Below are 13,888 nucleotides of genomic sequence, written 5' to 3' on the forward strand. Positions count from 1 at the left end.
TTACATATAGAAACAATACTGCACAAAAAAATCTCCCGAACTCCCTCCTCATATCTAGGTAAAATTGTGTATCCCTTGACCAATATTACTCTCAGCTTCTGGCAAGCACCTACCTAACATGCTCTTTTAAGAACAACCTTTAAGATTCCATACGTAAGTTAACTAATATAACCTTTGTCTTTCTGCGCCTGGCTTATTTCAATTGAACAACTTTCTAGAAATGTGGGCGCTGCCCAAATGACGAGAGTTTTGAAGGCTTCGTTTAGATTCCCATGCTCTATCTCTGTCTAGCACTCATCATTGCTCTAAGCCTGTTTTGTAGAGTAACTGATGATGTTCGCTGCTTGCTGTGCTGTGTGGTTTAGGATCCTTCCTCACACTTATATTACCAAAGAAAAAGTTAAGACCAATTAAATGACGAGTTTTCTAGTTTAAAAAATTGACTTTTACAACTTGCAGTCAAATCTCCTACGTTTAAAAACATAAAAGAATTCTAGATTGAAATATTGGACCAACTCTAAGTCATTTGGGATCAGGTAACGAGATTGCAGTCTTAACAAAATTCATCCATTGACAAGTCTCATATTTAATCTAGAAGAACCTAAAGATGAATTTCTTAATTGGGAAATTGAGAATGTAGCTTCTTATGCAAAAATCCATCAGAGGATACCATGACAATTTCAATGCACCTGGCTTGAAGTCCTTGACTTGGATGATGTGTTAACTTAGATCATTTTCTCATATGATTGGACGTGTATTTGTAAGTAGAACTTTACGCATACAGTTAATCATTCACTGCCTACAGCTAGGGAACAAGAAACACACACTTAATAGACCATCAGAACACTTTGGAATAAATGTGTGTATGTGTGTGTGTGTGTGTGTGTGTGTGTGTGTGTGTGTGTGTGTGATTTGCAATCAGTGTTTTGTCAAAGATAGCTCATTACAACAAACTGAATATCTTATCCTGGATGTTCCTAGTTTGCAAATATCATTTTGTTAACAGATACACTCTTTTAGCAAAGCCATTTGTGTATGAAACACATCTTTTAAAAAGCAAATATTAGCCAATAAGGAAGCCTTTAAAAAAAACCTAGCTATTGTGTCATAAAAATACTTGTAAAATTTAGAAGGAAAGTAAATACATTTTAATATCTTATGGATTTGAGTTTGCAGAAAGTCTCTGCTAGGCCTGAGGTAAATATCAGTTTAGAAACAGTCTTTAATACTACTCTTCCTTAAGCTCAATTAAGTTGTTTTTAATTGAACATTTCTGGCTTTGACCAACAATGAACACAACAAATATTATGATAAAGAAGCCTCTCCGTGTCTTCTCAAAGGCTGAAAATATAAATGCAGTCTTATCTGGAATATTTAAGTTGGGAATTCTTATAAGTAATTATTCTTATACACAAATATCTCAAACTGACCAATCAGAATCTACCCCAAAATAGAAACTTGTACATGCTAGCCAATGATAATCTCATTATAGTTTTTGTAACAATTGAAATATAAAATGATGGTACCTTGAATGAACCACATTTTAAGCACTCAGAGAGTTCTTTACAACTTCATATTCCCTGCCATTTCCAAAGCATATAATTTGAGGTGACAGTTTTGTGTTGACAGCCTGAAAATGATAGCTTTGAAAAATAAAATTCAGACAAAGTTTTGAAGTGTAGCAAAGAACCTAAAACATACTTGCGATCAAAATATTTCATTAAAAGCGGTAAACTCACCTGTACCTACTGAGAAGGCAGGGTTCAAACTGTTTTCTTCATGCAAAAATTCAAAGGGAGACAACCTACAACCTGTGAAAAACCCACTTCTCACTAGATTTTGCAAAGGCTGTATTTTGTGTTGCTAATACAGCATTATTAAAACAACTGTTTTACTTGATTAGCAAAGAGAATTGTAGGAAACAATTGAATAAAATAACTTGAGAAGGAAATAGAATACTGATTGATAGTCGAATCACAGAGTGTTCTTCAAATGACAACTACTTGGTTGCACATTAAGCTAATTTGCAAATGCTACTTACATTCCAGAAGCTAAACATCAAATGAGAAACAATAAAGCATATTCTGTTTTTGTATGGCGGTGAATCACACATAGTAAATCGCCAAAGAAAGGAGTGATTTATGCTTAAATTCTGCCAAGACTTTAATCAATATTGGGTGTCACATCCCAGGGGACTGGAGGAGGTAAGTGAAGCAAGGAGAGGGTGTCTAATATTGTCTCAGTAATTTACATGCAACCCCATGAAATGCAGTAGCAAAAAAGAGAACAGCAAGCACTGACTAATAAGGATGTGATTTTAAAAATCTATATCAAATTTATTAAATTTTGTGTAAGTAAACTGGGCATGGGGGCTACCATTCATTTTAGATAATATTTTAAGCTTTAAAAATAAGATATTATTTGTGAAAATCAGGTTTATTGTATCACAATATTTACCAAAAGTCTGTTTTTCTAAAAGTAAAATCATTTAAAACCATGTGCATTTTTGACAATATTAATTAAACTCAACCCTAATTTCAAGGAAGAAAACAGACTAAATAAATATTAGTTACATATCTATAAAACTTATAATCTACACTACAAGTTGATCAATATCAATCAATCTTAGGGTGATATTCTCATATCTCATTCATATATTTTCTACTAAACTATCATTGCCTAACTTTTGTAAACCAGAAAGAAATAAGTTGCAAAACCAAACTAGCTTTCATATTTTATGGCTTGGTTATCTAATCATGTCGCTTTCTTTTTGAAATGTTATAAAATGAGATACTTGGTTTTATAAGAACCATTAATCTACCATAACACAAAAACTTCAAAAGCATAGTTTCTGCATATGAAATAATTGTTGAATTTCTCTGTGCCAAGCATCATGATTGTCTATCAGAAGTAAGTGAATCTCAGTTTGTATTAAAAGTCCCACGTGAATGCAAAGCAGGCAACAAGGAAAACGTTAGGTAAATACTGCCCCATCTTTCTATCTTTATTAAAATCCCTGACAAGAAAAACAAAGCAAAAAGTTAAGGGAAAATGTGCTTCTTACACTAAAACTATAGTCAGATATGACCCAGAAACATATAAGGCTTGGCAAATATTCCAATTTATGTTCATGGATAGTATCTGCTTTAAGGGTAATAGAATGCTTTCATGAATATATGTGCATGCCTGTGAAAGGTTAGACATAAGGCAACATAAAAAAAAAAGCCTCCGCAAATCTCGGGCCACATAGAAGCCTAGTCATAGTCTGGCTTCCAAGATACAGAAACAAAAATCATCTTCTGGCAATAATAGGAGTGCAAGCATTTAGATCACATAATGCAAGAGCCACTTTTTGTTACACGAATTCACAGAAAAAATCAAACCTTAACCCAAATGTACAAACCAGCAATGGACTGACACAAACAGACTTGACCATGTACATAATTACTTTTGTTGTTGTTGTTATTTAATGGTTAGCAGTTAATTAACTGACCTCTGTTGCAACAGCCAAGTTCAGACAACTAATGTTTAGTTTTAAAATAATAATTGGAGGAAACAGACCAAGGTCAGACTTCGCCTTTTAACAACTTTTCAATGTGTTTCCTTACATTTTCTTTAGTGGCTGAGACCTATCCTTTTTAGCTTCACTGTCTAGAAGGCGATGGTGCCTTTTTCATCTCCTAGTGGTAGTGACAGATGGCCTCAACATTTACTCTCATTTTCATAGAGAGCATACGAATTCAATAGCCCCAAGCAAATTAAATCGACTTTAAGGTTTGCTACTGCTCCTGAGTCACTCTCAAGAAGTTTATTAACGTTTCTTTCCTTTAACATCACTTTGGTTCCTAAAATTCCCTGAAATTTAAATATTGCTAAGAGTCCTTAATAGATATACATCCTGTAAGCAGCTGAGAATACTATGATCTCTCTCTCTCTGCCTCCCCATACTGTATCTATACAACTAAACATATACTGGCAATTTTATTACTTCTACATTTTCAATAATACAATGCAAATTTTCTCTTGGTCTATTAAACACCCAGGACAGAGAGAAGCTGGGTAACAAAGTCACTCTTCTCAATTTATAAAAACAAAATCTTAACACCAAAGCATAAACTGGATTTAAATGAAAAAGCAAATTTAGTTTTTTTGAGTTCAAGATACAAAGCATTCAGGCTATTGCTTTCAAAATGAAGAAATGAAAGGGTAACCATATTCATTATCATTAAAATAGTAATGTGCTATATGCAAATTGTGTATTTGGTGAGAGAAAGTTCAAATGTATTTCCCCATTGCTTAGCCTGTGGCAGAATTCAAAGAACCTGTGCGGGTATCTACGCACACCTTCTCAGGTGAACTTGCAAAATTTCCATGTAGTTATGTTGAGCAGGCTTTTTAGTTGATATAAAATCAAGATATAATAGTCAACCAGCACTTCCCATGCTTAAGAACAGTTTGAAGGAGGACTTGAGAACAATACATTCAATCACAAATATTAAGGCAGAGTGAAATATAATTGGGGTACAGATGAGATATTTTAAAAAGGATAGACAGTTCCACTGGATTTCACTTATCTTTGGCCTTGCAGCTTAAGACTCTAGAACTGCTGCGAGACTCTGAGAAGGAAAACTGTAAGGAAGAAGAGGATGAGGACCAAAAGGAGTAGGAGGAGGAAGGAAAGTAAAAAGAAAACTTAAAAAAGAAATGGTAACTTCAAGACTAGCCTCCAGTTATATAACTTCCGTTTCAAGTCTTAGAATGTATAACATCACATAGCCATTGTAAGGAATTCTCACTGTGTGTGTGTGTGTGTGTGTGTGTGTGTGTGTGTGTGTGTGTGTGTATGTGTGTGTGTATGTGAACCGATCTAGCATCAGAGGCACACAATGACGACTGGGAGAAGAGAGGACATTTCATTAGTAAAGAGAAAATCAGCGTCTCAATTTGTCACAGAGTCAGTATGACAACAGAAGTATCTGAATTGACTTCCAGTTTTACCTTGCATGGTTCATAATTCAAGAACCAAATTTTGCCTTGCTTCTGATAGTTTTTGCGACGGGTTTTGGACAAATATTTTATCTTCTGGACAACCAAGAATGACAGTTATCTGACTAAATGGCATTTAGTGATCAGCATGCCCACCCATGCCCACTGCCATCTGGCCATACACTAGATCCAGCAGGAGCATGTGTGCGTGCGCATATGCGCGCGCAGGATCACACACACACACACACACACACACACACACACACACACAGACACACACACAGTTGAAATAAGAGGTCAAGACCCAGACATCTTTAATCCTTTGAAAAGAATTTTAGCTAAGTCAGGCCGGGATGGAGTTCCAGCCTTCTTCCTTTTCTTCTTAGGCCCTACAGAACACTAGTCTCAAAGAAGAAATAGCTGCTGGCTTTAGCCCCCCCCCCCCCCCCGTTTCCTTTAGGTGGCAACTATCGCCTTCTCACCCTCCCAGCTCCTGTTTCCATAGCTCTGCTAAGAGCCCCTGCTTTCTTTCTCTCAGTATTTAATCTCGTTTTAAAGGTACCCAAGTTGTTTATGAATCTTTTCGCCCAGTTCCCAAGTGTCTGCTTCAGATCTCCAACTTTGCCTACTCTCTTTTTCCCAGAACCTCTGAACTTCTTCCTCTGTGAGCAGCCGGCTGGATCATTTCTACCCCGAAACTGACAAGTTGCCCCACTCCCGCCCCCTCTCGGTAGATCCTCCCCCACTGAGCGTTCATTAGCATAAAACTGGTTGGGTCAGGGACTGTCCCAAGGCCTCCTCTGTGCTCACGCTTTCTTTATCAAAGAAAACTAGAAAAAAAAGCCTTCAAGCCCTTAGCATCCTAGGGCAAAATGTACACCAACTCTTTTCCTTAGCGACTATCCTCAGCAAAGAAAGAAAGAAGACGGGTGAATCGCACTTTGCAAAGAGCGTGAGCAAGTTGTGCTCTTTCTTTTTCACTTATCCAGTTCAGCTTCCAAGAGACTGGGACACCAGGTCATCGCCTAAAGAACAAAATGAGTTTGTGCCCTCACATCTGCCCCGAGGCAAACATACTCCTTTTACCCCTCTCAAGCAACACACACACACACACACACACACACACACAGAGAGAGAGAGAGAGAGAGAGAGAGAGAGAGAGAGAGAGAGAGAGAGAGAGAGAGAGAGAGAACACACACACATGCGCGCGTGCACACACACATACACACACAGGGGACACACACGCTCTCTCTCTCTCTCGCACACACACACACACACACACACACATTTGCGAACACGGAGACCCCTCCCCTACACAAGCTTCCCTCTGGGATTTCGGGGTGAACTCCCAGCGTGAACTCTCGGATCACCCCTGCTCTTCTTTCAGCCCCAGGTACTGTTCCCCTAATGACTTCTCAGCACCGCTCTTGGCTGCCAGACCACCCTCCTTTCTTTCTAGAGTACCCCCTACCCCTGAGCGCATCCCCCCGCTTCCGAAAGCTGTGGGCTTAGGGTCACGACCTCCCTCCTCCCCTATAGGTGCCCAGAGGCTTCCGGAGGAACCAGGACCCGGGAGTGCACACGCGGGCAGTAGCGCCCAGATAGGGTGCCGGTGGCCAGCACTCCCTGGAAAGGGTTGCGACTCCTGGGAAGGCACCTTCCTCCTGCTCCCCGCTCTGTGTATCCCAAGAGCCAAGGCAGCCGAGCCCAAAAGCCCTGGGGAGCATCGGGAAGACCCGGCCGGCACGGAGCCATGCGAATTTGTCCAGGAGGTCGGGTGAAGGAGACTAGCCTTGGGGACCCAGAGGAGAGGGCCGCGCTCTTCAAGACGCGAGGAGCGGGCGGCGATGGGAACCGAATGAGGGAAGGGATAGGAGGAAGGTGGGAAAGGACCGGGGCGACGGGAGGTTCCCCTCCGCTCTTTACCTGGCATTGGTGCAGTCATTGTAGAGGGTCTCGAAGTCCTTCCTGGAGATGAGTTTGCAGCGGTTCACTCCGGGCTGGATGGCCCCCAGTCCCCTCAGGATGCGAACCTGTTCCACATTGCACACCACCGGTGTGATCTCCAACCGCTTCAGTTTGGTGTAGACGGTGTGCAAGCCCCCCACCAAGTGCTTCAGAAACAGGTCGAAAGCCTGGGGCAAGCAGATGAGCTCGCAGCCCTCCACCGTGAAGGAAGCCACTTTGGCCCCCCTCAGATCCACCATTTTGCACTCATTATTCTGGGGGGTGTTTTCCACTGGGGATGGGGTTGAGTACACAGGTTTCCCGGGGAGGGGGCCGCAGCTGTTGCTACTACTGCTGCTACTGCTGCTACTGCTGCTGCTGCTGCTGCTGCTGCTACTGCTGCTGCTGCTGCTGCTGCCGGTGCTTGCGGTGATGGGGGTGCTGGAGGCGCCGCCGCCGCCAGCGCTAATGCTGCCGCCGCCGCTCCCGGCCGCCAGGCTGGGGTTGCAGTTGCTCCCGCCGCTGCCGCCTCCGTTGCCGCCGCTGCCACCGCCGCCTCCGCTGCCGCCGCCGCCGCTACCAGGAGAGGTGACTGTGGCCGCCGCCGAAGAAGAACCAGAAGAGGCGATGGGCTCTGGCCGGAACAGAGTTGGCCCAGAAGACGCCGGGGGTCCGATGGACGGAGTCGGAGACGACGTCGCCGAGGAGGTGGAGGTGGTGGTGCCAGAGGAGGAAGCAGAAGTGGAGATCGGGGGTTGAGGGGGGACCAGCTGGGTCGGAGGGATCAAAGCCGCCGGCACTGCCATGGTCACATATAAGGGGAAACAGAAGGAGGAGAAGCGAGGGGGAAAAGTTGCCACACACCCCCCAGAGGGGAAGGGGGAGAGAGGGACAAGGATCGAGGGGGGCAGCGACAAGAACCACTCTAGGAAGGAACCCGGGCTGGAGAAAGAGAGAGAGAAGGGGAGAAAATGAGGTGAGGGTAAGAAAGAGCGAGCGCAGGAGGGGCGAGCGCGAGAGGCGCTCGAGAGAGAAACGCACAAAAGTGTCCCGCAAGTAGAAATGCGAGTCCTCTCCCGGGGCTGGGATCGCGGGCTGCTCTGGAGGGGGGTGGGGGAACGGGAGGGTCGGCTGGTGGTATGTGGGTCCCGCTCTAGCACAAAGTTAAGGATGAAGGTGAAAAGGAGGAGGGTTGAGGGACTTGGGTTCTCCCTGGCAAGTACATTGATCAAAGATTGAGAGGGGAATGACAGAGAGAAAATGAGCTGAAAGTGCAGGCTGCCGGCTGGACGAGTTGTTGTTGTCACACGGTGCAGAGGGGAGGAGCTCCGGATACTTGAAATACCCTTTGAAGCCGCGAAAACCTCACTCACTAGTATTAACCCAAATTATCCAACCAGGAACTCGGAGCAGACTCTGAGAGCGCGAGACGGAGGGGGGGGGGGGCGGGTAGGAAAAGAGGGAGGGTACAGGGAGAAAGGGTGGGAGGAAAGCCCTAGAAAAGCTGGGCTCCAGAGTGTTGCTCCCCGCGAGGGAGACTGGTGGGGGGTGGAGAGAGAGAGAGAGAGAGAGAGAGAGAGAGAGAGAGAGAGAGAGAGAGAGAGAGAGAGAGAGAGAGAGAGCGCTACTTCTCTGGCATTGCTACCGTTACATTGCACGCCTTTCCACGAAGATTCACAGCTTCCCCCACACAAACACCCCAAAAAGGTTCTGAGCAATCGCCTGGCGCCTGAAAGAGCAGCGGCTCAGCTGCCACCTTCACCTTCAGGGATTTAGGATAAAACAACCGCCCCCCCCCACCCCCGCCCTCGTGCGTGCGTTTGTGCAACCACTTACAAAAGGAAATACATCCCCAGCTCATGACTGTTGAGCAATTATTTTCCAAGGAAAATTCACATGTAAGCAAAGCGTACTATCTTATGTAGCTAATGCTTTCCCTATATTAAAATTTTTATATAAAGATAGAGAAATCTCAGGACAGTTTTCAAGTTGAGAGAAGAAAGTCGCCTAAGAATAATGGGATGCTCCCTAATAGGATTCCTTATTTCCTTGTAGACTTTGAAATATATTCTTGCCGTGAGATAGGTAGCTTAAAGGAACTTCCCTTTCACACCCCCCCCCCATGACTGGTCACACATGCCTACTATTATACCTAGAAATTTCAAAGAGATCAAGCGTCTTCGAGGATTAGAAAGTGAAATACAAAAACACACTGATGTTTCTTACCCAAAACTCTAATTAATTCACCTGTCTTGCACAGTAATCAACTATCTATTATCCTTTACTACCCAAGGCTAGTCGCTAGCATGTTATTTAAGTAACACAATAATTATGGGGTTTCTGTCATATTTGGAAAGTACTGCTATATTTGGGAGCGTCTCTTTTAGTTTGTCAGTGAGAAGGTGTTTGTAAATAATGAGAACAGAAACTAAGCTTCCTGGCTGTCTTGTAAAGGGGTTGTGCTTTTGAGTTGCCTGAGGGGACCCCCCCGGGCTTGCGTTTCTCCCTCCTCTTGTCTTCTCTAACTTGTTGCGTGAAGGTGTTTATTCGGGGATGTCCGACCAGCGTAAGATTTGAGCATAGGTCACGTCTGCATATGGATTATATCTCTGGGAATCTGGAGGAGTTGGGTTTTGAACCTGGCTTCACACAGTCAGAGATTTCTTAAGATATGAAGGAAAGAACTAGCATTGGAACGATTTGTGAAAAACTATTGTTGCAGGCTTAGAGTTTTGAGAAATTTTATGGTGGAGTTTTTGCCTTTGGGTGTTGAAATTATTGTCACTTTTCTCTTTATCATTTTTGATCCATTGAACTCTTTGAAGTTTAGTATTAAAAGGTACAGGAAACCTCTAAAAAGAAATGTGACACTATTGACTTACTTTTTAATGCTAAACTTTTAGGGGCAAAATAGTTGCATTGGGAGGCTTTCAGAAAGTGCAAGGATTCAGAAAATGTTTGCACAAAAGTTTATAACCTTCTACAAAGGTGTGTGAAGTTTTCACAGTTGTTTGTCCTAGATAACCATTGTGGTTTTTAACATGCTGAGATGAGGAGCTTCATTAGGTTTTTATTCATCAAGCCTATCCTTAACTGAAAGTAGGGATCCAGTATATACCACAAATTTTAAAATATGTAGTTTAGAAACATTTCCATTTTTTCAAATGTCAAATTATTGTAGGAGTGAACTGCAATACTGAAAAAGTGTTAAACTTTAAAAGAAAAAAATACAAATTTATTTTTGAATGCCATTCCTAACTTTAATAAACTCCAGTGTGTTTTTAAAATGCCAGATTATGTAGTGTTTCCAGCCTGCATGAACACATTCAGTTTCTAGTCCTACAAATAGAAAGGGGGAGTCCAATGCCCAGAATCTGACCTTACCATTCTCCTTCCATTTCCTGAAACTATCACTCATTCAAAATCTGCCACACTCTAGAGCAACAAACAGGAAGCAAAGCAGAGATGCAGACCAAGCCATAATCCCACCCTCCTTCCAGTAAAACTTCCAATTTTCTGAAGAGTAACGTGTGCTTCAAGCACATGCTTCCCTTAGAAGTGAGGCTGGGGAACATATTCCTCCACCTAGAAGGTACTCCTCCCCTCCTCCACCTCAGGCTTCTCAACCTTTTCAAGGACCCCACCACCACCACCACCACCACCACTTGCTCCTTAGATCAAACAATAGGGTTAGAAAAGTCAAATGTTGCAAAACAAAATAGACTTGAAAAACCCCTGAAGACATATATTTTTTTCATCTTCTTTCCTACTTTCGGAGATATTCTTTCCAGCTATGTGGAAGGCAAATCGTATTTAACACGGCACAGAGATCAACTTAAGAAAGGTTTGAGATTCTCACTCGATGGCAAATTTAGCATTGAAAACTTTTGTATTGTTTATTGTTTTACATCTCTTGTTATTTAAGGTACTCTTCGTCCATCTCGTCTTTCCTAACCTTCATTCAATTTGCATAAGCAAAACTCAAAGTACTGTAACTGATATTAGAAAATTCTCCCTGTGTTTTCTGAAGACGTATTGTGCTGAAATCAATAAGACTGTTTAAAATTCAAAGACCTGCAAATCGTTCTGTTTGTCCTTTGATAGGGCCTGTGCTGATTAAAATGCTACCAAGAAAGCTTAATTGCTGCACTAATTAAGAAGTCTTTAATTTCTTTCCTAGGATATCGTTTGAAGCTTAGCTTGTACAGTTCAGGGAAGGTATTTTCTTCCCTCCTTCTGCCCTCTTCTGGCCCCTCCCCTCCCCTCCCCCACCTTTCCCCCATTTGAGGAGACCGGTAAGAATGGGAACTAATAAAAAGAATGGTCTCATCAACTATTACCTAACAAAAATCGGCACAGGATACAGAGTTCAGCGCAGTATGAAATGCAGCTTTCAGAAGAGCTGTAGCTTTGCAGGAGACAGGGAGAATCCGAAGTAGCTGTGGCAGCTAAAGTCGCGGTGATTACCTGAATGACAACAGGCACTTTAGTGATGATGAGGACGACCTATTTGGTTAAAAGGATCAGTGGCGAATAGGGACACATAAAAACACACTTTCACAACCTGTGGTTTCAAAAGGGAAGAATAAATGTGTAAAAAGATGGACTTGTAGTTGGGAATTGGTAAGTATCATTTTATTTGAGTATAAAAGGGTATATCTGTGGGGATTTATATTTGACCCTTTTTTTATAACTCAAAGGAAGCACAGAGCTGTATTACATCTATTCCGTTCTTTTCTATTGACATGTTGTATTCAGTGATTTCTCAAGTGGGGAAACTGACTAAATGATTTCACAAAGCTTTCTCTAAAATCAATAGTCATTTTTTTAGGTTTATTCATGTTGTATTATAATTCTGGTAAATGGCTGCAAAGAAGAAGATTGTAGGAAAGATACAAATATTGACAGATCTAAGATAAGTCATGTCTTCATTCTTTAGAGTTTCTTATAGCAACTGGTACAGTGTTTTTTTTAAAAAAAATGAAAATTATTTCTAGCAAAATACAAAAACAGACTAACTAGAAGACAATGTATATTTGAGAACATTCCTTTAATATCTCACAATGTTCTGAAAGCTTTGAATTTATTGGATTTTTATGGCATTTCTAAATGAGAGAGAAGCGATTTGGGCATATATGAAAAGGCGGACACCAAGAGGGCAGAGTAAAAGGCTCATTATGATTTTATTCTTTTAATTTTTCTCAAGCTCCATGAGGAGCATGTATGTTCGACATTACAAATGTATGCTATAGATCTATACCGAATTCCTCACAGTGACAGAACAAGGGGGAAGCATGGTTAATAGATTCAAAGGCAGATTTACCATTCCGAGCACGACGTCACTCTAATTATGTTTACTCTAATTGAAAGCAAGGGTTTTTTTTTTTTTGGAATCTGAAATTACTTTCAGATTTTTTTTTTAAATAATGCAAGTGGATCAAATGTTGATCACAAGCATTTCAATCTTTCAAAATGTATTGGAAAATTAAATGAAAAGTAGAGTTTGGTACAAACAATGCCCCAGGGCAAAAAACAACTAACACTAGATTTTCCAGTCCAGCCATAACACAAATCAATTTGAGCACACTTCTATGGCCAGACTGCCAGATTGTTATGACTGCTAATTCACTCAATCAAAGAGTGCATTAGTACACCCGGCACAAACAGCTTTAACAATGGAGTGCCTTCTCGACAATCCTAAGACACACCACAATGGCTAAGTAAAGGAGACCATTTTTACATCTGTGTATTTACTAATGGACCTGTTTCCTTAATAGAAATTAAAAAAAAATAAAGATAAACTTCAGTCATGGGTTTATTAAAGAGCTATCAGAGTTTGGCAAATCTAGAAAGATATCAGGGTACCAGTAGTTCACTGACTTTGTTAAATGTTTCTCAGGAGAGAGTCCAAAATTGATGTTTGCATTTCAGTAGTAAATCATTGAGGATGGAGAAATTATGCCAAGTAACTCTCTCAAGCCTTTTTAACTCAGACACACGGCCTTGCCAATCAACCCCTCAGATAAACCTTAACTACCTTAAGCACAGACTTCCAAACGTTTACAATTTCACCCCTTTCCCTCCCCATTTTCATCACTCTCCCTGATTTTTGGTGTCTTTCATGTCCCTAGTCACCCTTTCTGTTCAAACTTGCTGCCTTTCCTTGAGAACCAGGAGTGGGACTCTTATCTTGCTGTGGCATTTTTTAATGAAAAGCAGAGACTTTTTGATGAATTACTCCAAAAGACAGAAGGTGGAGAGCTGAATATAGTAACATAACACCTTGAAGCACTGTGGCTTTATGGTACCAGTTTGATACTTAATGATGAAATGGTTGTAAGTGACACTCACTATTTTATTAACAACAGGGAAAGGCAGACATGCAGACTCAGTATGTAAGCTTTTTGAATGAGCACGGTTATCATCTGTTTGCATTAATGTAGATCCAATTCCAAATGGTTCAGTAGGAGAACACTATTGCTTTCTCCTTTAAGCCCTTTCTGCTTTTTCAGAATAAAGGTCACAAGTGGTAAAAAAAATAAATAAATAAATAAAAATTAAAAAAAAAAAGACTTTTCTGGTTATGTGGCAGACAGATGAGTAAAGAGATGGCAATGGCAAGAAGAAAAGTTAATGAACAACAGCAACAACAAGCGCAAATCATCATGGGATTTTTTTTCAGACTCTAAACTACATCATTGCCAGGGCAAGTAGTCAATTCTTTGTGATAAATTAGTTATGATTTCCTACAAGTACCCATTTCCAGGTAAGAGCCCTCCATTCCATCTGTGGGGTGGTAGGAAAGACTGCCTCTCCAAATAACCCTTACAGTAGAAAACACACTAAGATTTGGTGCAGTTGAGTGGTAGGAAGAAGCAGCAGCAACAATAATATAAATTCAGATTAGTTTCCTTCACCTCTTAAATCAGGCCATCATCATCCTGAAAATAATCGT

The 13,888-nt window shown here is 41.4% G+C and overlaps 1 protein-coding gene across 2 annotated transcripts in view; it reads right to left on the minus strand.

Annotated features, from left to right (window-relative positions):
* The window catches only part of Dach1 (dachshund family transcription factor 1), a 359,092-nt gene extending 350,850 nt beyond the window's left edge, over nt 1-8,242 (minus strand). Inside the window, exon 1 of one of the 2 annotated variants that reach the window (XM_075949513.1) lies at nt 6,913-7,836. In XM_075949513.1, coding sequence (XP_075805628.1) covers nt 6,913-7,739 — 827 coding nt within the window. In that variant the 5' untranslated portion in view covers nt 7,740-7,836. Of the gene's footprint in view, nt 1-6,912 lie in introns of both variants that reach the window. The other variant, XM_075949512.1, reaches the window with a different exon arrangement.
* Nucleotides 8,243-13,888: the final 5,646 nt, after the last annotated feature.

Source organism: Microtus pennsylvanicus, chromosome 15 (genome assembly GCF_037038515.1).
Source record: "Microtus pennsylvanicus isolate mMicPen1 chromosome 15, mMicPen1.hap1, whole genome shotgun sequence".
Lineage (NCBI taxonomy): Eukaryota > Metazoa > Chordata > Mammalia > Rodentia > Cricetidae > Microtus > Microtus pennsylvanicus.